Below are 23177 nucleotides of genomic sequence, written 5' to 3'. Positions count from 1 at the left end.
CTGTACTCCCAATCAGCCAAAACCAGAATATGTATTTAAGACCCATCAGAAATGGTATACCATCAGTAAGTTCCTCTACTAAGGAAAAAAGCTCAGCAAAATGCTTCCCTAAATAAAATGTTTTTCAGAAAAGTGCTTCTGAGAAATATGCTTCTAACCAAAGTCACTACTAACACTGCATCTCCCTGAGCTCACAACAAGAGGCTTTTCTAATTGCATGCAGAGCCCAAAGATCTCAAAGAAACTAAGCCCACCTGTTACCCCATTCCAATTAGACTCAGCAAGATCCCTTATGACACTGGACGCACCTGCTCTATTAGTTTCTCTGGCTCACAGGTGCTACTCTGTCCCAGAGAGCAACCTCACATTTTATGAATTTTTCATGCTTGATTTCTCAACTGTTAAAAAGAACATGGAGGAGGCCCATGGGAAGCTGATTTCTATCACATGTACCCATAAATGGCCCCATCCCTACTATGGCAACAGCTGAGTAAAAAGAAGGGTCTCAAACAGAGGTGAAGAGTGGGTATATACTGGGATAAGACAGATGATAAAGGGGTGGAAAAAAAAAGCCGCTTACCATGAGGAACAGTTGGGGGCTTTCTAACCTTGAGCTAGAGCTGGCTGAAATTTTTTTCAACAAAAATGAATTTTTGATTATATGGAAATTTTCACATTTTTGTTGATATTTTATTTTTTTCCCTTAAAAAAACTGAAACTACAAAACCCAAACAATTCAGCACATTTTCACTAGCAGCATCTGGCAGGGGTAGCACATACACTCTTCATGTCCATGCTCCCCCATCCCTGGCCCCCAAGGTCATAAAAAGTGCAGTGACCCTAACCACCACTTAGTTCTTTCACTGCCCAGAATCCATATTATAAACTTCTGAGCTGTAGGAAAGGAGGGTAGGTCATGGGATCTACGTGTACAGACATCTCAAAGAACCACAGTTACTAAAAAGTAAGTGTTCTTTCTTCAAGTACTGCATATGTAGATCCCGCTCATGGTGATTAACCAGAAGTTATCTTTGATGCAGGTGGGAGCTAGGAGTTCTTTGAAAAGAGATTGTAGAACCAAAGGCTGCAGAAACATGCTCTGAATGGGGGTGAGGGGGAGCAAAGAGGAGGACGACTAAGGTGCATGCTGAAGTCTAAACGTACTAAGCACCATATTAAGATACTAAGCCTGTAAACCCCTCCAGACCTGTTTCTTGCCTAAAAGCTATACTCAGACACTTAAAATAATTGCTTCAACCATAGACAGCTTCCTGCTACTAAAATGGACTTTATACCTAAAGTCACAATGGGCTTTTCTTTCTTTCAAGTCTCAATTGAACTTTAAAAAATGAACAGAAATGAGAAATTGTCAGCTGGGAGTGGATGAGTAATTAAAATAATGCAGTGTATATGCCAGCCAGAGACATACCCCAGGCTGCTGACCAGGTGCCAATGCTCAATGCCCCCACTGCATCCCTGTGGCTGGTGCATGTGCCTCAGGCTGCGTGTCTCTGCCAGGTCCTGCAGTGGCTAGAAGGTGAGACTGAAGTCACATGAACAACCACTTCTCCCAGGCAGCTGGGGTCATACACTGTCACTCCTGTGCAGCAGCCCTGGCTAGTGCAGTCATGACGACCAGCTGAGTAAAAAACATGGAGAGGAGACTAGAGCTGCTCCTACCTTCTCCCCAGTGGCTGATCTAATCCCAGGGTCTGGGGCTGTTATTCCAAAGTAAGTCTCACTCTTGCATGCATGGCGGGGGGAGGGAGGGAACAGAGGCATGTGCAGGCAGAAACACAGCCATGTCCTACTCTTGCCTCCACAAGATATTGTGGGGGAGGAAAACATTGGGGGCTGATGTGTTTCCTCCCCTCTAATGTTTCTATTGAGGGGCTTGTGGCCCCCACTGCTCCCTCCCCCCTGTTCCATCACCCCATGTAGAACTGCCCTTCCAAAATAGGAATCTGATCTAGAAGCAGACACTAATGAATAATGTTCTATAAACATAAGAGCTGATGTCAAAAGAGGCTGTAAATTGGTACCCAGCTCAGCCACCCTATTGATGTTGCTTGTACCCTACAGGAGTGAGTCCAAATGTTTGAAGGAAGGCTTATCTTATGAACACATGCAGTCTTTGTGATGAAATAGCCATCACCTGAGATTTAAAAGGAATAAAAAGTCCTGAAGTCTTATAAAAAGATTCAATTCGAGCCAGGTAGTAATAACGAAGATATCTTTACATCTAAGGTATGCAGTTTAGCTTCAGCTAAAGACAAATGAGGTTTTCGAGGGGAAAAACTGAGAAGGTCTGGTCTACACTCCACAGTTAGGTCAACATAAAGCAGCTTATGTTGACCTAATGTAGTAAGCATCTACACTAAAGTGTCACACCCACCACTGTAAGTTGCCCGCTACACCGACTTAACCCCACGAAAGGCATAGTGCTTAAGTCAATGTAGTTAGGTCAACACAGTGACACTGCACTAGTTTAAATCCCAAATTGGAGCAATCTTCCTTGATAAGTTTATGGAGGGAATGGTATGATGGGATAGCCTAATTTGGACAATTAATTGATCTTTAAATAAGCCCAATGGCCTGTGATGGGATGTTAGTTGGGGTGGGATCTGAGTTACTACAGAGAGAGTTCTTTCCTGGGTGTCTGGCTGGTGAGTCTTGCCTACATGCTCAGGGTTTAGCTGATTACCATATTTAGCGTCAGGAAGGAATTTTCCTCCAGGGCAGATTGGCAAAGCCTTAGAGGTTTTTCACCTTCCTCAGTAGCGTGGGGCATGGGTCACTTGCTGGCAGATTCTCTGCACCTTTAAGTCTTTGAACCATGATATGAGGACTTCAATAGCTCAGACATAGGTTTGGGGTTTGATGCAGAAGTGGGTGGGTGAGATTCTGTGGCCTGCGTTGTGCAGGTCAGACTAGACCAGGGGTGCCAAAAGCGGCTTGTGAGCTGATTTTCAGTGGCACTCACACTGCCCAGGTCCTGCCCCCCGGTTCAGGGTGCTCTGCATTTTAATATAATTTTAAATGAAACTTCTTAAACATTTTAAAACCCTTATTTATTTTACATACAACAACAGTTTAGTCATATATTATAGACTTACAGAAAGAGACCTAAAAACGTTAAAATTTATCACTGGCACATGAAACCTTAAATCAGAGTGAATAAATGAAGATTCGACACATGTCTTCTGAAAGGTTGCTGACCCCTGGACTAGACAATCGTGATGGTCCCTTCTGACCTTAAAGTCTATGATTCTGTGATTCTATGATACATGATAAAAAACTTGAATTAGACCCCTCAGAAACCTACTCACTGATTTATCAGAGAAAATGGAACCTCTTTCTTTTGGTGGATGACATGCTGAAATTGCTGCTAAGTGCACCTTGGTAGAAGGAATAGGTAATTCCTAAATATTTTAACTATAACAAGTAATCCAAGATAATCAGAGCAGAACACTGGGAAGGAGTATAATAGATAATGCCCATAATGAAAAATATTTCCATTTTGCAGAATATGCAATCCTAGTAGATAATTTCATGCCCTATCGCAAGATCTTCTGTATCTCTGAGGAACATTCCTTATATAACAAGGATATCTAGATGCCATCCATGTTGTGAGATGTAGAGAGGCTGGATTTGAGTATATGACTAGATCATGAGTCTGTGATATGTCATTCTGAATTGGAGGCATAATACATTGGTGACTGGACAATACCAGCAGATCCAAAAAACAGATCTGGCAAAGTCAAGTAGGAGCTATCAGTATGACCTGGGCTGCTGCTTTTCTTACCTTCCTTAACACCCTGGGAATCAATGGGAGAGGATGGAAAGCATACATCAAAATAGTATGACCAGAAAATCATGGAAGCGTGCGCTATAGACTCTTTCCTACTCAAGAGCAGACTATCGGACACTTCTTGTTATTTTAAATGAACAAGTCTATTTGGTGAAACCCCGTGACATATCATGTTACAATCCAGACTAATGAGCAGCTATGTCAACCCGCCCCGTAACCCCAGAAATGTATGTCCTATACTGTCCAGACCTTTCCTGAACAATAGAAGTTATGTTAAGTCCATTATTCCTTTAAGAGAATAATATGCAACAACTTGTCACCCCAAATGGAGTTACCCAGACACTTCAGTTTAAACACACTGAATTAGATAAAACAATAAAACATGTTCATTAACTATAAAGAGAGAGATTTTAAGTGAGTACAAGGAATGAAGCATAAAACTCAGAAATAGTTACAAGAATAATAAATATTTCCTAATGCATAAGTTAAACTATATCAGATTCAAGATAAGTTTCCCACTACATGCTTTCAGCAGTCTTATTGACCAATCCCTGTAGGGACCATAATTAAAATTGTATTTGGAACTCTCCACAGAATGAATTTGACTCTCCTGCTTTACTTATGGTTTCTGTATAGATTGTAAACCCTTTGGGCAGAGACTGCGTCTTTGTACCTCTCTTTGAACCCCCTAATACAGTGTACATTCTATAGAAATAATAATTAAAACATTACTACTAAATACTGAAACTCAGCTGCATATTCTCTCCCCATCTGAGACAAATCAGTACACAAAATGGTGAAAGGTGAAAACTGTTAAGGTTACAGAAGTGAAACTCTCCTTAATTTATAGGCAAGTATCATCGTCAGATTTCATTTTTTATATTCTCCCTATATAGTATTTTTAAACGTTTGATTTATTCTTCAGAAATAGGAATCCAGTATTTGAGATGTCAAATCCTGAGATATATAAAATACTGGAGACATTGAATTTTATGAATTCTTCCTCAAGTGAAAGTAAAAGAATCTCCTTCTACTATATTAAGTCTGCTCTTCATAAAATTCAATAAAAGATCTAAATTTATTTAAAGTATGTCTTGCGGGGAAGTGATATATAAAGACCTAAATTTTCTTAATTTTCATGAATTCATTTAAAGTTCCAATCTGAAAAATGATTGAACATTTTTTTAAAATTTCTTCATTATATTCTGATAATTTCCCAAATATAGCAATTAAATGCATACACTGTGGGTAGTTCTTTGAAGTTCAGTTTAGGAAGTACCATGTAATAAATCTTTATGTATGTTTTCTCTCTCCCTTCTCTACCATGTCTTGCAACTATTAGTGAGGGCTTTAAAAAACACTTCTTCACAATGTTTTTAATAAGGATTTTTAGAATATCATTACACATTTTAATTAGGCTATTAGGATTTTTATGCTAATTACATACATACATGGTAGGTAGCTACAATTACTTTAAGGAAATTGCACAACAAAAAGCAATGTTAAAATGTTAAGGTTTTCAGAGAAATCCATAAAGCCATGAAATTCACAGTTAAGGATTAAGCAACAGATTCTGCAACGGGGTTACTTTGCATTCCAGCCCTAGAACAAATCTGCCCTAATGCCAACATAGTTGGCCTAAGGAGGATCCTTCACCACCACAGAACTAGTAGAGAAGCTCTTATGTCAGCCACCATTCTAGGTACAGCCACAGGAGGTAAGGCTAGAGAAAAGAGTTTGTGTCTGAGTATTCCCTGCATCCCACAGTTGCAATACAGTCCTCCCCCAACTCCTGCTGGAGTTTTTAAAACAATAATTGAAAGTTTGAGTAGTCCTTATGCTCTAACAAGGTGAGCAGACCAGCCCAATGCACAGTGTCAAAGTATCAAACTATTTTATTACAGCACAAACTTGAATCTAGAAATAAAATGTGTCAATCTGTACTAAGCAGGAACTGACCTTAATGGAGATGGCAATAGCCACTGTTGCATTGGAGTGCCACACACATTTTCCACGTGTACATGTCTATACATGCTTATCCTCACCTTAGTCACCTGTCTGGTGAATGTGGCTCTCGGCCATGACTGTGGTAATGTTTTCCTGCCAATGGGGGTAGGGAACACTACTTATAGACACACAGGACAGGCTGGCAAGGAAAGTACATGAAGTGCAGGGAGGGAGTTCACTCTCTGAAGGCTAAAAATGTTGCCAGGGGTTGGAAGTGGTAAAGACTGGGTGGAAGAGAAGGAAGATAAGGAGAGGTGAAGTTTGCAAATGGAATAGGAAATGTTAAGATTGTAGAAAGATGCTCTACTCTCTGCTAAGCTCTCAGGCTCCAGGGCTTCTCCAGATCATTCTGGGGCTGCTTTTGACCCAAGAACATCCCTACATGTGAGAAATTTGAACATAGCAGCCAGCCCACTTCTAAACCTACTGCGAGAATAGATTTGAAATATCAGAATGGTGCAGTCTGAGGGAAGAACACAGGATCAGCTTGGAGAGGGAAAGAACAATTGAGGGGTAGAGGAGTGATAGTGTCTAGGCTAGGTAAATACAGGCAGAGAGCCAATTGTGCATTAAAGGAAAGAATGGGAAGGGTAAAACAATGTTTTTCAGCAGGTGGGCAAGAGTGAGGGGAATGTACAATAGACAGCTGGAGATGGAAGAAAACACTTTCCAAAGCTTAGTTACAGGTTAGTATTTTGGCTGTTGTTTAGATCTGTAATTTTTTTTTATTATGACCCAGTCCTGCAGGGCACACCCTGAACTCCCACTGTCCCATATAGATGTAGTGGGCACTCAGTACTTTGCAAGAGCAAGGCTTTTTTTTTTTTTTTTTTTTGGCCTGTCCTTTCAAGGGGATATTGTCATCCACTCTTATACTTTTGCACAGTTTTTCATATTAGATGCCCTGTAGGTTGAACAGCTAACTCTTCTGACAAATCTCTATAAACAGGAGATCTGATTACTGTGGTATAAAAAAGAGCTATAATTGAAAACTCCACTTCTTCTCATGGTAAAATTTAAAAGAAAACCTCTAATGGTAGTGGTTTCCAGTTGAGTGCATATGGGAATAAGGACAAAGATTGAAGGTAAGTCTAGATCTGATGAATTACAGCAGTTTAACAAGTTTATCATTCTCATGATTGAATGTCAGAACCATCATCATATATTGTTGCGCTGACTTTTCTCTAGCTGATATGGAAATTACCTCTCAGCAGAAAATGCAACAGAGGGCAGATTTTTGTGCTGTCACTTGGAGTCAAGTACTTGCTTGGCAGATAAATAGGCATCAGAACAAGCAAAGTCACTTTGAGAACCAAGCAAGCACTGAATCTGTGTATGTTTATAGATTCATAGATTCATAGACTCTAGGACTGGAAGGGACCTTGAGAGGTCATCGAGTCCAGTCCCCTGCCCTCATGGCAGGACCAAATACTGTCTAGACCATCCCTGATAGACATTTATCTAACCTACTCTTAAATATCTCCAGAGATGGAGATTCCACAACCTCCCTAGGCAATTTATTCCAGTGTTTAACTACCCTGACAGTTAGGAACTTTTTCCTAATGTCCAGCCTAAATCTCTCTTGCTGCAGTTTAAGCCCATTGCTTCTTATTCTGTCATTAGAGGCTAAGGTGAACAAGTTTTCTCCCTCCTCCTGATGACACCCTTTTAGATACCTGAAAACTGCTATCATGTCCCCTCTCAGTCATCTCTTTTCCAAACTAAATAAACCCAGTTCTTTCAGCCTTTCTTCATAGGTCATGTTCTCAAGACCTTTAATCATTCTTGTTGCTCTTCTCTGGACCCTCTCCAATTTCTCCACATCTTTCTTGAAATGCAGTGCCCAGAACTGGACACAGTACTCCAGTTGAGGCCTAACCAGCACAGAGTAGAGCGGAAGAATGACTTCCCATGTCTTGTTTACAACACACCTGTTAATGCACCCCAGAATCACGTTTGCTTTTTTTGCAACAGTATCACACTGTTGACTCATATTTAGCTTGTGGTCCACTATGACCCCTAGATCTCTTTCTGCCATACTTCCTTCCTAGACAGTCTCTTCCCATTCTGTATGTGTGAAACTGATTGTTCCTTCCTAAATGGAGCGCTTTGCATTTGTCTTTATTGAACTTCATCTGGTTCACCTCAGACCATTTCTCCAATTTGTCCAGATCATTTTGAATTTTGACCCTGTCCTCCAAAGCAGTTGCAATCCCTCCCAGTTTGGTATCGTCTCCAAACTTAATAAGCGTACTTTCTATGCCAACATCTAAGTCGTTGATGAAGATACTGAACAGAGCCAGTCCCAAAACAGACCCTGCGGAACCCCACTTGTAATACCTTTCCAGCAGGATTGTGAGCCATTAATAACTAGTCTCTGAGTACGGTTATCCAGCCAGTTATCCAGCCCCATCTAAATTGTATTTGCCTAGTTTATCGATAAGGATATCATGCGAGACTGTATCAAATGCCTTACTAAAGTCTAGGTATAACACATCCACCGCTTCTCCCTTATGTTTATGTTTTAACACAATAAAGTAAGATACAGGAATCACAGAATCATAGGACTGGAAGGGACCTTAAGAGGTCATCTAGTCCAGTTCCCTCCACTCACGGCAGGACTATGTATTATCTAGACCATTCCTGACAAGTGTTTGCCTAACCTGCTCTTAAAAATCTGCAGTGATGGGAGATTTTACAACCTCTACAGCCAATTTATTCTAGTGCTTAACCACCCTGATACAGTAGTTAGGAAGTTTTTCCTAATGTCCAACCTAAGCCTCCCTTGCTGCAATTTAACCCCTCTGCTTCTTGTCCTAGCCTCAGAGGTTAAGAAAAACAATTTTTCTCTCTCCTTCTTGTAACAACCTTTTATGTAACCGTTTTCACATATGTCCCTCCCTCAGTCTTCTTTTCCAGACTAAACAAACCCAATTTTTTCCATCTTCCCTCATACATCATGTTTTCTAGACCTTTAATCATTTTTGTCACCCTTCTTTGAACTCTCTCAAATTTGTCCACACCCTTTCTGAAATGTGGCACCCAGAACTGGACACAATACTCCAACTGAGGTCTAACTTGTGCAGAGTAGAGCAGAAGAATTACTTCTCGTGTCTTGCTTACAACGCTCCTGCTAATACCTCCCAGAATGAAGTTTGCTTTTTTTGCAACAGCATTACACTGTTGACGCATATTTAGCTTATGGTCCACTAGGACCCACAGATCCCTTTCCGCAATGTTTTTTCCCAGGCAACCATTTCCCATTTTGTATGTGTGCAACTGATTGTTCCTTCCTAAATGAACTACTTTGCATTTGTCCTTATCGAATTTCATCCTATTTACTTCAGTCCATTTTTCCACTTTGTCCAGATTATTTTGAATTTTAATCCTATCCTCCAAAGCACTTGCAACCCCTCCCAGCTTGGTATCATACACAAACTTGATAAGTGTACGTTGTATGCCATTATCTAAATTGTTGATGAAAATATTGAACAGAACCGGACGCAGCACCAATCTCTGTAGGACCCCACTCATTATGTCCTTCCAGCATGACTGTGAACCACTGATAACTACTCTCTGGGAATGCTTTTCCCACCAGTTTTGCACCCACTTAGAGTAGCTCCATCTAGGTTGCATTTCCCTAGTTTTGTTACGAGACCGCATCAAAAACTTTACTAAAATGAAGATATACCATCTCTACTGCTTCCCACACTGTCAAAGAAAGCTATCAGGCTGGTTTGACATTTGTTCTTGACAAATCCATGTTGACTGTTACTTATCTTCTAGATGTTTGCAAACTGATTTCTTAATTATTTGCTCCATTATCTTTCCAGGTACAGAAGTTAAGCTGACTACTCTGTAATTCCCTGGATTGTCCTTATTTCCCTTTTTATCGAGGGGCACTATAGCTCCCCTTTTCCAGTCTTCTGGAATCACTTCTGTCTTCCATGACTTTTCAAAGATAATCGCTAATGGCTCAGATATCTCCTCAGTCAGCTCCTTGAGTATTCTAGGATACATATCATCAGGCCCTGGGTACTTGAAGAAATCTAATTTGTTTAGGTAATTTTTAACTTGTTCTTTCCCTATTTTAGTCGTTAATCCTACCTCATTTTCACTGGCATTCACTCTGTTAGACATCCACTCTAACATGGGGGGGAGGAATAGCTCAGTGGTTTGAGCATTGGCCTACTACACCCAGGGTTGTGAGCTCAATCCTTGAGGGGGTCACCTAGGGAGCTGGGGCAAAATCAGTACTTGGTCCGGCAAGGGGGATGGACTAGATGACCTTTCAAGGTCCCTTCCAGCTCTATGAGATGGTGATTGGAGATATAACTACCAACCTTCTCGAGGAAAACCAAAACAAAGACGCCATTAAGCACCATCTGCCACTTGCACATTTTCTGTTATTAGAGGAAGAGGATAAAGTCATTCACAGGGCATGTAGGGACAGAAGTTTTCTTAGTTTGCTATATCATCCTATCCAGATAGGAGGCTGCCTATGAGCTGAAAGCACAGCAAACAATGTTAGGAAATGTTTGATAGCCCTTAGCAAATGTGCATCTTCACAGCAATGTTGTCACAATTCTGGGCTAACTGCAATTTTGACCTCTCCTTGACTTTGAGAGTACCCCCCTCAATCTTCTAACAGTCAGGTGGGCTCTCAGGATGGAATCATATGAGTTTCCTTTCACACATAGGCCCTGACTGCAGTCCCCATCAACCCTCATTGCCTCAGCAGGTTTAACATGTTTCCTGACCCTGGAACTCTATCCTGACCTTACTCCTCCAGGAGCAGTGACAGTGGTATCGAGTGGCCTTTTAAAATTTGTTAGAACAAAAGCACTTCACAGAAAAGCAGTTCTTAAAACAATAAACAGCCTATATGCATCTAAGTCACCAGATATCTGTCTTCTGTATGATTTTGGTAGGTCTCAGTTTCCTACAGACCCCACCAACCACCACCACCCTGCCCGGAGACTTGGAGGGTTTGGCTGACAGTCAGTTCCCTTAACTGTCAGATCATTTCTCAGTCTTGGACAGGAAGTCCTTTTAAAGCTGCTTAGTCCTCTTAATCACTCTCCTTCTCTCTGAGACCAAATCACATTAACTGGTTGTAGCCCTGTGATGTTAGTTTTCAGCTTTGTCACACCATGGCTTGCAACTTATTGGAGAACGTGTGCAAGGTTGTCAAAGCTGACAGGTTTGCAATTTGTCTTCCAAGTGTGCACTGGGGTATCCGTATCTGGGGCCATTGTCTTCTCCGTTTATTCATTCCACAGTCCTCAGTAAGCTAAACCAATGCATTCATACAGGAAATCTTATAACCCAACATACCCTAAATTCCCTCATCCACCAAGTCACAAAGTGTTCATTAAATTATTACATTTCAGTGGATTTGGATTACATAGCAAGTCCACGACTATCAGTTTTACTTCACTGACTACAAGAAACATTTAAATGTGTAAATGAGATACTGATTATTAGAGAACACATCAAGGTGGGAAGGGAAATGACTGGTATATTTACCAATTAATGTTGAGGTCAAGTGCACTTGAAGCATGTGCACATACATGGGCAGGCGCGTGCACACACACAGCACTAAAAGCATAATGCAGATTCTCAAACTGGGAGGCTGGGCTTCATGGGGGAGACAATCAAAATCTATACAAAGATAGAAGAAAAAGGCTCTCCTTTTCTGCTTAGAATTGGCAAATTAAGTTCAGGATTTGATAGGCAATATGGAATACTGACTATTTAATGGACGATGCTTCTCATGCTAAGTCCAAAGAGAAAATGACAAGAAATAAAAAAATGAACAGGCTTCCTTAGCCACAGAATTAACAGGCTTTCAAAATGAATTATGTTTTACGGTAATATTTTTTAAGACTGTCCTTTAGGGAAGACCCAAATTCTTTTTCTAATCTTGGGTAAAGCAACATTGGGAAATCCTGGCAGAGTGGATACTGCTATGCAATGTCATAACAGAAAACCTGGTTTCGGGAGTAATCCTGGGACTTTTGCTCACATGGATCATCTTGGAAAAAAGAGCCACTGCAAAAGGGGATACCGAGCCTGTAGCAAGAAAGCGGGTAGAGCATGTAGCGCTCTTCAATGCCCAACGGCAGAGTTCCTTCTTCCCATCCTAGGAGTCTCTTTTTTCCTGGTGTTGAAACACTTGTAAGGACATAAAAGCTATAATTAGAACATGAAAGCAGGGTTCTATGCTTCAAGGAGAGGAAGAAAAGAACTAAAGGCGGACTCCACATTCTCCTTTGATAACCTCTGTAGCCTTGCTTTGTGGTAGATTCTGCAATAATGCGCTCTGTACTGAATGTTTCCGGATGGGAGAAGGGAATGCTAATCACAATATCTTGTCCAAAAACCACAACAGTTTAAAGAGATGGTTTCATAACCTGCCCCTTAATGGACATACCCTTTATTCAACACCAGTGTCTGAGTGGCGGGAACAGCCTTTTTTAACCCTCTAATCTTCCTCTCAGGCACTTCACTGTAAGTATCAGGTGATCTTGGCTGCTTTTCTTAACTTTATTTTGAAGGTCCTGCAGATCTCTTCAAACCCCACTGATTGACTATGCCTCTGACTTCAAGGTTTGAAAATTCATTAAACTTTTATTTAACCCAAGTAAACAAACAAGACCATAGCATTCAGGAACCTTTTTACTGCATTAAGGACAGCCTAGTCTTAGAAGAACTTGGCAATGCTTCCCCTCAAAACTACAGTCTAGCTTTCCAACTTGCTGATATCCTGTTCCTTCTCCCCCAGAAGCCAACCCCAAACATACCCCATGATACACTTTTGTTTAAGGCTTACCCTATCACAGCATCTTGAAAATGTTTTTGAATCAGCCTGGTTCCTTCTCCACAGATGGTGCACAGGAAAGTAACTGGCCAATGGAGGATCTTATTTTAAACTTTCAGTTTTGATAATGTGGAATTTAAGGTGCTGTTTTTAAACTTATAAAGCTCCTTCGTGAGAGCTAGTTCTCTTCCCCCATTCCAACCCCAGCCAATTTTGAAAGAGGTGCAGTCCTTTTCTTTAAATAAGGTGAGCAGAGGCAAGATAACATGTTCAGGAGGGGACTGCCTCTCTGGCTTTTGTCCCTTTCCTCCCCAGCTAGGATTTCTTAGCTTTCAGAGCAGGCTGCAAAATACATTTAATTTTTTTTTAAACTCTGCAGGCATTTCGGGAGAGGGAGGTGGAAAGGAGCTGGAGGCTAGGTGAAGGGATGAAGGGTATGGTTTTATGATTACATTTTGTTTCTGCTAGTCTAGTGTTATATTGCTTTACTAATTTCATTCTACATACTTGAATCTGTGAAAGTCCCTGTGTAGGGCAGAAGTACTTCTTCTGAAATATGTATTATTCTAAAGATTCAGAGTTTCATATATCTCAATTAAATTGTGCTAAATATTCTCTCTCCCTGAAGTCCACATGCATTTCAGAAAAGGTTATGTATTCTAAAAAGCAAAACTAGTCCAAAGCAGCAAATTCCTCATTCTAGTTTGGTTTTTACAATATCTTGGAAAGCTCACACTGACCTTAGGCAGCTTCTGCTTACATAACTAGCACTTACACCAATCACTTTAGAGCTTAGCATTATAGGGGTTATATTTTTCCCCACACAGATGAACTGTTCTTGAACATTTTATCCAACCAAGCAATTACAAACTGCCTTTGCTTACCCACTAGAAATACAAGTCTCCTTTCACACTGGTTTTCTTTCAACATGTTTCTTATTGCTATTTCACACAAGACGCCTTTCCCCACAATGTTTGTCTCTTTTCTTTTCTAAGACTGACAATATTCCATGGGAGTGATGGAAAACAGATAAGACGGTGAAAAAATTTAGAGCAATGAGTAGCATTTATTATTTCTAACTGTATTTTCCCTCCTAGCTCTGCCTCTACTGGAAATATATACCACTACCATTATTTTTTTACTTCCAAGTCTACAACTATTAGGTATAATTATCCACAATGAGGCCAGATGGAAGACAGACAACTCTGCTAAACATTCTAATTCAACACAATACTCTGGTTTATGACAAAGTGCCAAACAATTACAGTAGCAGCTGTAGAATAAGGGGTGAGGTAAAATAGGCCCAATAGTTCAGAATACATGCTCAAAGCAAGGATATAGTCACCCTCTCATCCAGGGAGGTTAACTTGCTCCTATTGATCTTTGCCAAAAAAGCTAGTTGATGGTCACTTAATGCTGAAGTGCAGTAAGTTGCACCTTTTTTGGTAATGGGAATGTACACAGATGCAATATATGGTACCCTATTTGACTCTGTAAGGCAGTTGTTTTGTGAAGAGGAAAGCTTCGGTGTTGACCTGGAGTAACAAGTCAAGGATTTACAGTTTGCTAGAGTAACTGAATTGGGGGAGGGGTGCTGAAGGAGAGTAATGAGGACAGATCACTGATGTAAGACAGCTAGTGTGCATGCCTAAAATGAGCAAGGAGATTCATCCGTTCAGATATGCAAAGATATACATGTACACTGCAGCGTGAGGTTTTAAACTTTTAAAAGTCAGTGTCACACCCCTAGTCATAGATTTGTCTTCTAAAGAGTAAGCAGCACACTGTACATAGACAACTATTTAAGTATCTTACTCTCCTTATTGTGAGGGTTGATTTAAAAAGAATCAAGACAATACAATATATATTTTAATTAAGTTAAAACCATAAGTTCAAAGATATTTTACTTTTATTTAGGCGGTTTATTTTTCACTTTGCTTGGGAAATGAAATTAGCCCAGTCCCTATTTTTCCTAATATGGTTATTTTAGAAGTTTAACTCTTAAAAAAACTTTTCAAAGAAATGAGAACATTATAGTTTTTTTTTTTTTTTTTAACTAGTACCTCCTTTTTTTTAGCTTTAGTCCTAAAACTGACAATATCTGCTGAAGTGAAAAGGAAAACAAACGAAATGAAGGAAACCAGTTTAAGTGAAGGGGAGGATATTTATTGTGCAAATCTGTAGTAAGAATCATCAACGAGGTGCACTGGGTTTATCAGACATGATAGGTGTGGTTACTCTGTTCCCTTTAGATTTGTTTATTTATACTATCATTCTGTTTGCTTTGTCCACAGAATGTGGGGGAAGGGAATCTCATTATTGAAAATGAACGAAGGAGTCTAGCACACACCTGAGCACTGACAAAGAAAGATGTTATATTACATCTGTCTAATGCTATTTCACTCAATTACTAGGAGCTAAATTAAAATTCAAGGAGTGTCAACCTTCGGCCTAAGATAAAACCAGTATTTTTTATGGAACAAATTGTAACTGTGCCTCCATGGCTCACAACTGAGAACATGAAGTTCAGGACAAACTGCTGAGAAATAAGTCACATACATCCCCAAACTGGAAGCATTTTGAGAAGTTCATCAAGAATTATTTCACATTTTGTAGTAGATGGTTGAGGTACTGCAGTCCAATACTGAATTCAGTAGAAGCTTACCTTTGCTTTCAATAGAAGCAGAATTATAGAATGCTAAACTTTTAGTCTGAAGTGTTAAGAGAATTTGTTTACACTTTACATTTTCCTATGCCCCATTTACTGTTTCACACTGTAAAAGGTTCATACACAATGTGCGCTAAGAGACTGATCATATAGTTTCCAACAGATACTTTCTTGGTGCTTGCAATTTTGGCAGAAGAGCTACAAAACCAGTATATTTAATGGAAAGATAACAGTTCTACCTACCTTATATTTAAAACCATAACATTAGCAAAAAATACTAATTCCATATGCTCAAAATATTTTTGCTTCTTCACCCAATACAAATTCCTTAAGTCATACTGACAGCTTTTCCCCTTTTGTTCAAGTACATGACAGCTTTTCACATATAGCAGGTGCAAAAAAAATGCTTTTCTATTAAGTCATGAATGTAACTATTTGGGTTGAGAGATGTCAGGCAGACCTCCATCATTTTTACCGAAGGCATCTCCTGGGAAAATCACCATGCTTTATTTCCATGCTATCAGCTCACTCTTATCACATATTCTTCTTCAGACAGACACATGAATAGTACTTTAGACTTGAGAACAGTAGACAGTTCAAGAAACATAGCAAACAGTGTTTAGTCCATTGTCCTCAGTTTCATGAGTTTCAAGCAAATTAAAAAAAAAAAAACCTACTATTCCAGAATTACATTACGTCTTCAATTATACTGGGGGTCTAAGAACGGGCAGTTGCTTGTTTTCATAAAAATATCTGTTGAGGAAAAATATTCTCAGAAGGAAAACCAAAGAACAAAAATGGAAACTAGTCTGAGATGAGTGATAGAATCTAATTACTAATAGCTTAAGTATATGCAAGCATTTTGATACTGCAAAGAATGGCAATTCACCTGACCATACTAAGGCAATATCCATTTCATATTGTGAATAAAAAGCATGGTGTTAGATTTTCTTTTTGTCAGAGGACCAGAGAAAGCCAAATTGCATTCCTTTTCCCTACTCAAACCCTATATTTGATCATTTCCTTAAATAGGTTTTTTATTTACAGAAGCCCTCTTTAGGAAGAAACACAATGGATAGCTGAATTCAAGAGGCCTAGTTAGAGTTCTCCTCCAGCAAGGTTGATAAAAACAACAAACAAAAGCCTTCAGTACTGTAAATTTATTCAGCAGAAGATAGTACACAGTAAATTCCAACTATATAGAATTGGAAATTTACATTAAATATGAAGGAGGAAAAAAGAATGAACCTCTGCACGCTGCATCATGTCAGTAAGTTATTTAAAATGCTCAATGAAGGTATTTATGTGTAAAGAGTTAAAAAAAATGAAAATCCACCAATCCAGGAAGATGACAGAACTCAATACATTATGAACATTTCCCACAAAAAACTCAAAGGTAAAAAATATGAAATCATTATACTGTTAAACTGATGCTATCTTGGCATTATGCAGTATTTTTAATTTAGAGAACTGTTCATGGAAGAAAGCATTTTAAACAGCCTGATATTACCTCTCCAGCTTATATACAAATGTATATTCAGATTTTGCATGAATTTCAAAAAAAGAGATTGTGCCCGTTTTACTAACTTAAAGACTTTTTCCTCCACACCAAGGACATAAAAATGTTCGTATATTACCAGGATATTATATCAGATTATGCTATGCCAAAAAAATATAAAAATAAAATCACATTTTGCATCTTTAAAATACTATACATACTATTTGGATAATAAAGAATTTGTATACTGGAATTATTTCACATCAACACTAATACCATATTTCTGTAGTGTCAAACACTCCCTTTACTTGTACCACCACTTATATGCACACAACAGAGTTAGAAAGAAAATCTTTATTTAGGAAAATGGGAATAGAGGAATTCTGTTTATTTATTTATTTTTTTTAAGAGAAAAGTGAGCTAGGATATTACTTCAAATACATGATTAGGAAGCTAACTATTTAAACCAGATTCCAAAGAAAAGATTTATTAGAAGAGGAAAGGTGACATTTCACATTTAATGAGAGCACAATTGGCAAACATTTCAAAAACCAAAAGTGTTTATAAAAATTTAGTTCTAAAAAGGTAAATATGCCAGATTTAAAATATACATATTTAATAAATATTTGTGAATTTATTTTTACTGTCTGAAAACTTGCAAAAAAAGCAAAAAAAAAAAAAAAGAAGACTGAAGACTGCTGAAAAGCAAAATAAAAATGCTCATTTATCCTGGAATCTTAGCTTTCGATGAGGAGATTCAACAGTGTCTGTTTTCATTCATTCTCAAATCTACTGTAAGGATGATCAGAATCCTGAAGGAGACCTGGAGAAAAGAGGAGAACATGTATTAATTATTTGTATTACCATAGCATACAGGACCCCTATTCACAGACCAGGAATTCTGCTAGGTGCTGTACAAATACAGAATTTTTAAAAATGGACCCTAGTCTTAAAGTATAAAATACAATTGCTCATCTATAGTAGTACATTAGAAATAAACTCTAAAGTCATTTTACTTCTCAACCAAAAGTCACGAATGTCACATGAAGAGTTAAACAAAAGCGAGAGAGAAAATGACTTTCATGGAAAGTCATTAAGGAGAAACAGTATTTCTCACTTGTGAAGGATACTGTAGCTATTTGCCAATTCTTTACTTTCATCAAAGATTAAGTGTAGAGATGGCTAAGCAGAAACAGTTTCAAACTGCTCTGCCAATAAATTCATCTTTGTTGTAAGAGGCCTATCTTTTAAAAAAGGTGGAAGGTCATCATGCTGGCTTAATTGTGTTTCACTCTTGAGCAAAAACCTGTCAAGTTCAATCAGTGATACGCAGTAGTTCTGTGATACCAGGCAATGTCCGCTAAGGACAAATACAGATTCCCTGCAAACTCACAGAAACTACTGGGGACAAGAATAAAGATATTACCTAATCCAGGTCACAGTGTGCTCTTTTATCAAGTATTTTTAATGTAACCAAAATAGAGCCATAGAAATCACTGCAAAGACATTGCAGCTGTGAACATCTTCTGTAAAGTTTAGTTCAGCAGTTGCCATTCCATATAGTGGTAATTTTCAACAAGACCTTGAGATATCCGCTAGCCAGAAGTGCATACTGAGGATAAAGGGGCCCAGAGGGCTCCACTGACAGACCCTGGCTGTGAAGGAACAGAAGGGCTTTTGCTATTCTTCATATTGGATTTGACAAGTGATGCCTGGAAAACGTGGAGCACCACTTTCCCTAGCTGCTTTGTCTTGGGCAGGTGGCAGGGAAATAGGTTGATGGGGTAAAGCTCTTGACCACATTCCCCTCTTCCCAACAGTCAGTACCAAGGAAGGGGAAGAGGAAAGAAGACTGTGCCATTCATTCCCAACCTCCACATTGTGTCCCAGTAGATCTTTATTCACTAGGAGGAGAGGGTGTGTACACGTTTTTCAATGTCTAGGTGCAGAGCATTCACTGCTCTGTTTAATGCAAAAAAAGCAAACAGGGGCATGGAGCACTGGTCACAGGTAAGGTTTAAGCAGAATGAAGTGACTAAGATATCCAACTGCCGGGCAAGATAATATTAGCCAGCTTCACTGGCTAATAGCCAATAAGCTTTCTATTGACAGGGCTTGAAAATGTGGTATTTACAGTAGGCTGAAATGTGATGAAAACAACTATTTCTTTAGGGTTCCCTAATGCCTGAAGGTAACTTATTTACATTAGTGAAAACACATCCATACATGGAGAGGAGTGTTTACCTCATTTAGTTCCAGGACCACAAAAACTCTCAGATATACAAGTATTTACACTGTACAGATGTTTACAGTGTAATACGATTTATAGGTGTTTGTCATATTTATTTTATTACTTGAATCATTGATAATACAAAGCTTTATTGGCAATATGCAAAACAGTCTCTTATAAATGGTAGGAATGTATGAGATCTAGTGAATTTGATGGACTTCCCTATTATTTACGAATTAAAACTAAATGTTTTCAAATTCTCTGATTAAATCCTGTACAAAACCAAGATCAATCTTGTATACTTGTTGTGTACAACTTATTTTATAGCCTTCTATCCTTATACTAGTATCAGAAAACAGCTCAATCTTAGATCAATTTAACTGACTGAAGTTTTCCATAAACAAGTATGACAGATTTATCTTGCTATACAATAATGTATATTTTGAAACGGGATACAGAAGGAATAGAATTTTCATTAATTCATTGGGGTTAATCATCATCAATTTTGGCAGCTTGACAGTGAATCAGTAAAATGTAACACTCCCATATGCATGCACTCAAAGTAACGTGCATGGGTTTATAATGTGTGTGCACCTATTTATTTTTTTACATCAGTAATCCCTCTGGAAGTTTCTATACTCCAGTAAACAACTAGTATATCCTTGGCAATTCAAGCAGGTGAGTAAATTATGGATATATCCTTATGAAAACATGAAAAAACTTAAATGAATGATATGTTGAATGCAGAGAGAGTATTTTTTAGATTCTAAATATAAACCTGTCTTGGCAGTAGCTATTTAAGAATAAATAAGATAGCTTTACACAATATTTAGCTATATAAAATTAAGTAGCAATACTAGATATGAACATTTATTTTACTACATTGGTCACTAAGTAGACCATAAATTCTCTGCTCTGATTAGATTGCACACAGAATTCTGAGAACCTAACTTCTAAAGCCTTTTCTTACAGTGAATGCAGAATCAGTGACAAAATGAATTTTGAGATGAAAAGGTCTTTCTGAACAAATAAAATCCTTTGAAGCCTTCATAAAAAAAAATCTTATGCTAATCAAAAAGGTTCCCATCTGACTAGTTGCCCTAACCAGTCGGAATCTAGATGTGACAATTGCTGCAACTAAAAATGAACACTGAAAACTTATTTTTCCCCTGAAAGGAATTCACACACTTTCTTTAATTTTATTTCCCTGTGTTAAACCTTGCCTGGCAAAGTTCTAATTAACACCTGCCTTTCATAAGATTGGTTTAAAATACATACTTTACATGATAATTCTAAAAGCAGCACAGAATAGCTCCAGTCACCACTGCCATCAAGAATTAATAGATGTGGTATTCTGTCTCCAACAGTGCCAAATCCTTCAGAGGAAGGTATGAAACTCCTATAATGCATTTAATCATATAATGCTGCACAGGGGAAGTACCCCTCTAACCCAAGCCACTGATCATTTAGACCATTAGTCCTTATACTTTACCGCATATGCAAATAACTGCAGATGCTTTCCATAGTGATATTTGTTTTAGTTTTACTAAACTATTAGGCTTAATATCATATGGTGTAATTTCCACAAATGATTAATATTTTTAACTAGTTTTCACTTGTTTTAATTTCAAGGCGTTTCCTTTTATCCTAAAAGGGATACTCAGTATTAAGGTATCTAAATATTTCAGACCTAAACCTATATGTCAGTCCAGTGTGAGTATTACAGGTCACAAGCCTGCCTGATTATAATGAGAAATTTTAATTTCACAGCACCAAGAACAAAGGCTCCTGAAATGAGTGAAAGAATTTTCATTTACCCTATCCTCCAGGAGACAAGGAATGCATAGAGGAAACAGTATGCCTTCCTTCCCAGGATGAGTAATGTGTCATAAAATATCTCATGTGTGGGCCCTACCAAATTCACAGCTGTGAAAAACCCATCATGAACTATGAAATCTAGTCTCCGTGTGAAATCTGGCCACTCTCACTTCTGTGCTGCCTTCAGAGCTGAGTGGCTGGAGAGCAGCAGCTTTTGGCCATGCACTCAGCTTTGAAAGCAGTGCCACCAGCAGCAGCACAGAAGTGAGGATGCATGTTATGGGGGGGGGGGCGGGGGGGAGAGAATTAATCACTTTTGGGTGGCAAGGTCAGCCTTATGGGTGGGTGACTGCCCAGGACGCTGTGGTTATGGGGTGCTGTGTAGGCCGGCCCCTGCACTCCTCCACAAGCACTGGGCCCAGAGCTGAGGAGAGGCAAGGTTGGGATGCCCCAGACAGCGGCTCCTATGATGTGCTGGACTCCAGCTGCTAGTCCTGGTCAGGTTGGGGAGGGATCACACTTCTTCCTCTACAAGGGCGCCCAGAGGCTAGATAAGACCTATCTCCAGGAATCTCCCCAGCTGCAGGAAGCTCTGCAGCTGTTGGCCAGGAGCCCAGCTCTGAAGGCAGCATTGTCAGAAGCAGCAGTGCAGAAGTAAGGGTGGTACGGTATGGTATTGCCATGCTTATTTATGCACTGCTATGGGTGCTGGAACAAAAGTAAGGGTGGTAATGCCATACCGGGGCCCCCTAACTTCTGCACTGCTGCTAGTGGCGCCGCTGACTTCAGAGATGGGCAGCTGGCCAGCTCTGAAGGCAGTGGCACCACCAGTAGCAGCACAGAAGTGAGGGTGGCAAAACTACGACCCCTCTGTCCCACGAGCCCTTTTTGTGTCGGGATCCCCACTGTGAAACACTGAAATTCCAGATTCAGAACCACAGAATATCAGAGTTGGAAGGAACCTCAGGAGGTCATCTAGACCAACCCCCGGCTCAAAGCAAGATCAATCCCCAACTAAATCATCCCAGTCAGGGCTTTGTCAAGCCTAACCTTAAAAACCTCTAAGGAGGGAGATTCCACCACCTGCCTAGATATCCCATTCCAGTGCTTCACCACCCTCCTAGTGAAAAAGTTTATCCTAATATCCAAACTAAACCTCCCCCACTGCAATTTGACACCATTGCTTCTTGTTCTGTCATCTGCTACCACTGAGAACAGTCTAGATCCATCCTGTTTGGAACCCCATTTCAGGTATTTAAATATCTGAAACTGTAAAACGCATCCAACAAAGTAGGTATTCATCCACGAAAGCTCAAGCTCCAATAGGTCTGTTAGTCTACAAGGTGCCACAGGACTCTTTGCTGCTTTTACAGATCCAGACTAACATGGCTATCCCTCTGATACTTGTAAAATTTAAAAGATTTTTTAAAACCTATGACCATGAAATTTACCAAAATGGTCTGTGAATTTGGTAAGGCCCTATTTATATACCTCTCCTTTGTTTTTGTTCATTCCATCCCTATCTGCCACACCTCATACATCATCAATATTTTTAGTTTTTTCCTTTTCTTATCCGAGAATGCAGATTGAGACCCCCACTAGAAACAGAGACCAGGGGACAGCAGTGAGTTGCTTGTATTGGCTCTTCGTGGAGAAGGAGACAAAATACGTGATGGATGGGCAAAAAGGATCTGGGGAACCACCAATAATACAACAGGAAAAATTGTCGGTGTGGTGACAGCTGCCACATCTTGGATGTTGTGGCTCAGAAGTGGAAGGATCTGGAGCTGAAAGTCATCAGATAGCGGAATTTAGCTAGAGCTCACCCACTGTCTTGAGCTAGACACAAGGCTGCTTCTCACCTTGTGGTGGTTTTCCTTTTGATATAGGTGTGAAAACCCAACCTTTGGTTTGGACTTTGAAGTTCAGAGCATAGACTTGTTAGATAAGTCTCCTGAAGCCCATTGTAAGGGCTGACTCAGGTCACTTCTGAACTTGGTCATGAGAAAACAGGCTTGTAAAAACCACAAGCAGATTGCTCCATCTGTTTTTGTCATAGTTTATTATTTTGGCTTAATACTTCGCAACCATTTTGATTTGTTAGTTGGCTTACTCAACTTTACTTAAGAGCTCTTGGATACCTTAAAAGTTGTCAGACTCAAGCACCTTTCTTCAGACAGAGTGAAAGTACAAGGCTTCAACATACAGGAACTGGGCAAGACAAACATAAATGTCCAAATACCTGTCTCTATAGTGTTCACTTATGCTATATGTTGGGTTAACATTTTTATATTGGGATTCTAACCTTTCACAAATACAGAC

At 39.3% G+C, this 23177-nt stretch overlaps 1 protein-coding gene across 1 annotated transcript in view; it reads right to left on the bottom strand.

Moving 5' to 3' along the window:
- Positions 1-16454: 16454 nt before the first annotated feature.
- The window catches only part of LOC127044599 (pituitary tumor-transforming gene 1 protein-interacting protein-like), a 54423-nt gene continuing 47700 nt past the window's right edge, over positions 16455-23177 (bottom strand). The window contains exon 7 of the mRNA XM_050939686.1: positions 16455-17630. Coding sequence (XP_050795643.1) covers positions 17581-17630 — 50 coding nt within the window. The 3' untranslated portion in view covers positions 16455-17580. The remainder of the gene's footprint in view (positions 17631-23177) is intronic.

This window comes from Gopherus flavomarginatus, chromosome 2 (genome assembly GCF_025201925.1).
Source record: "Gopherus flavomarginatus isolate rGopFla2 chromosome 2, rGopFla2.mat.asm, whole genome shotgun sequence".
In the NCBI taxonomy this organism is placed as follows: domain Eukaryota; kingdom Metazoa; phylum Chordata; order Testudines; family Testudinidae; genus Gopherus; species Gopherus flavomarginatus.
Note: the sequence above shows the minus strand (reverse complement) of the source record. Positions and strands in the feature narration are given on the sequence as shown.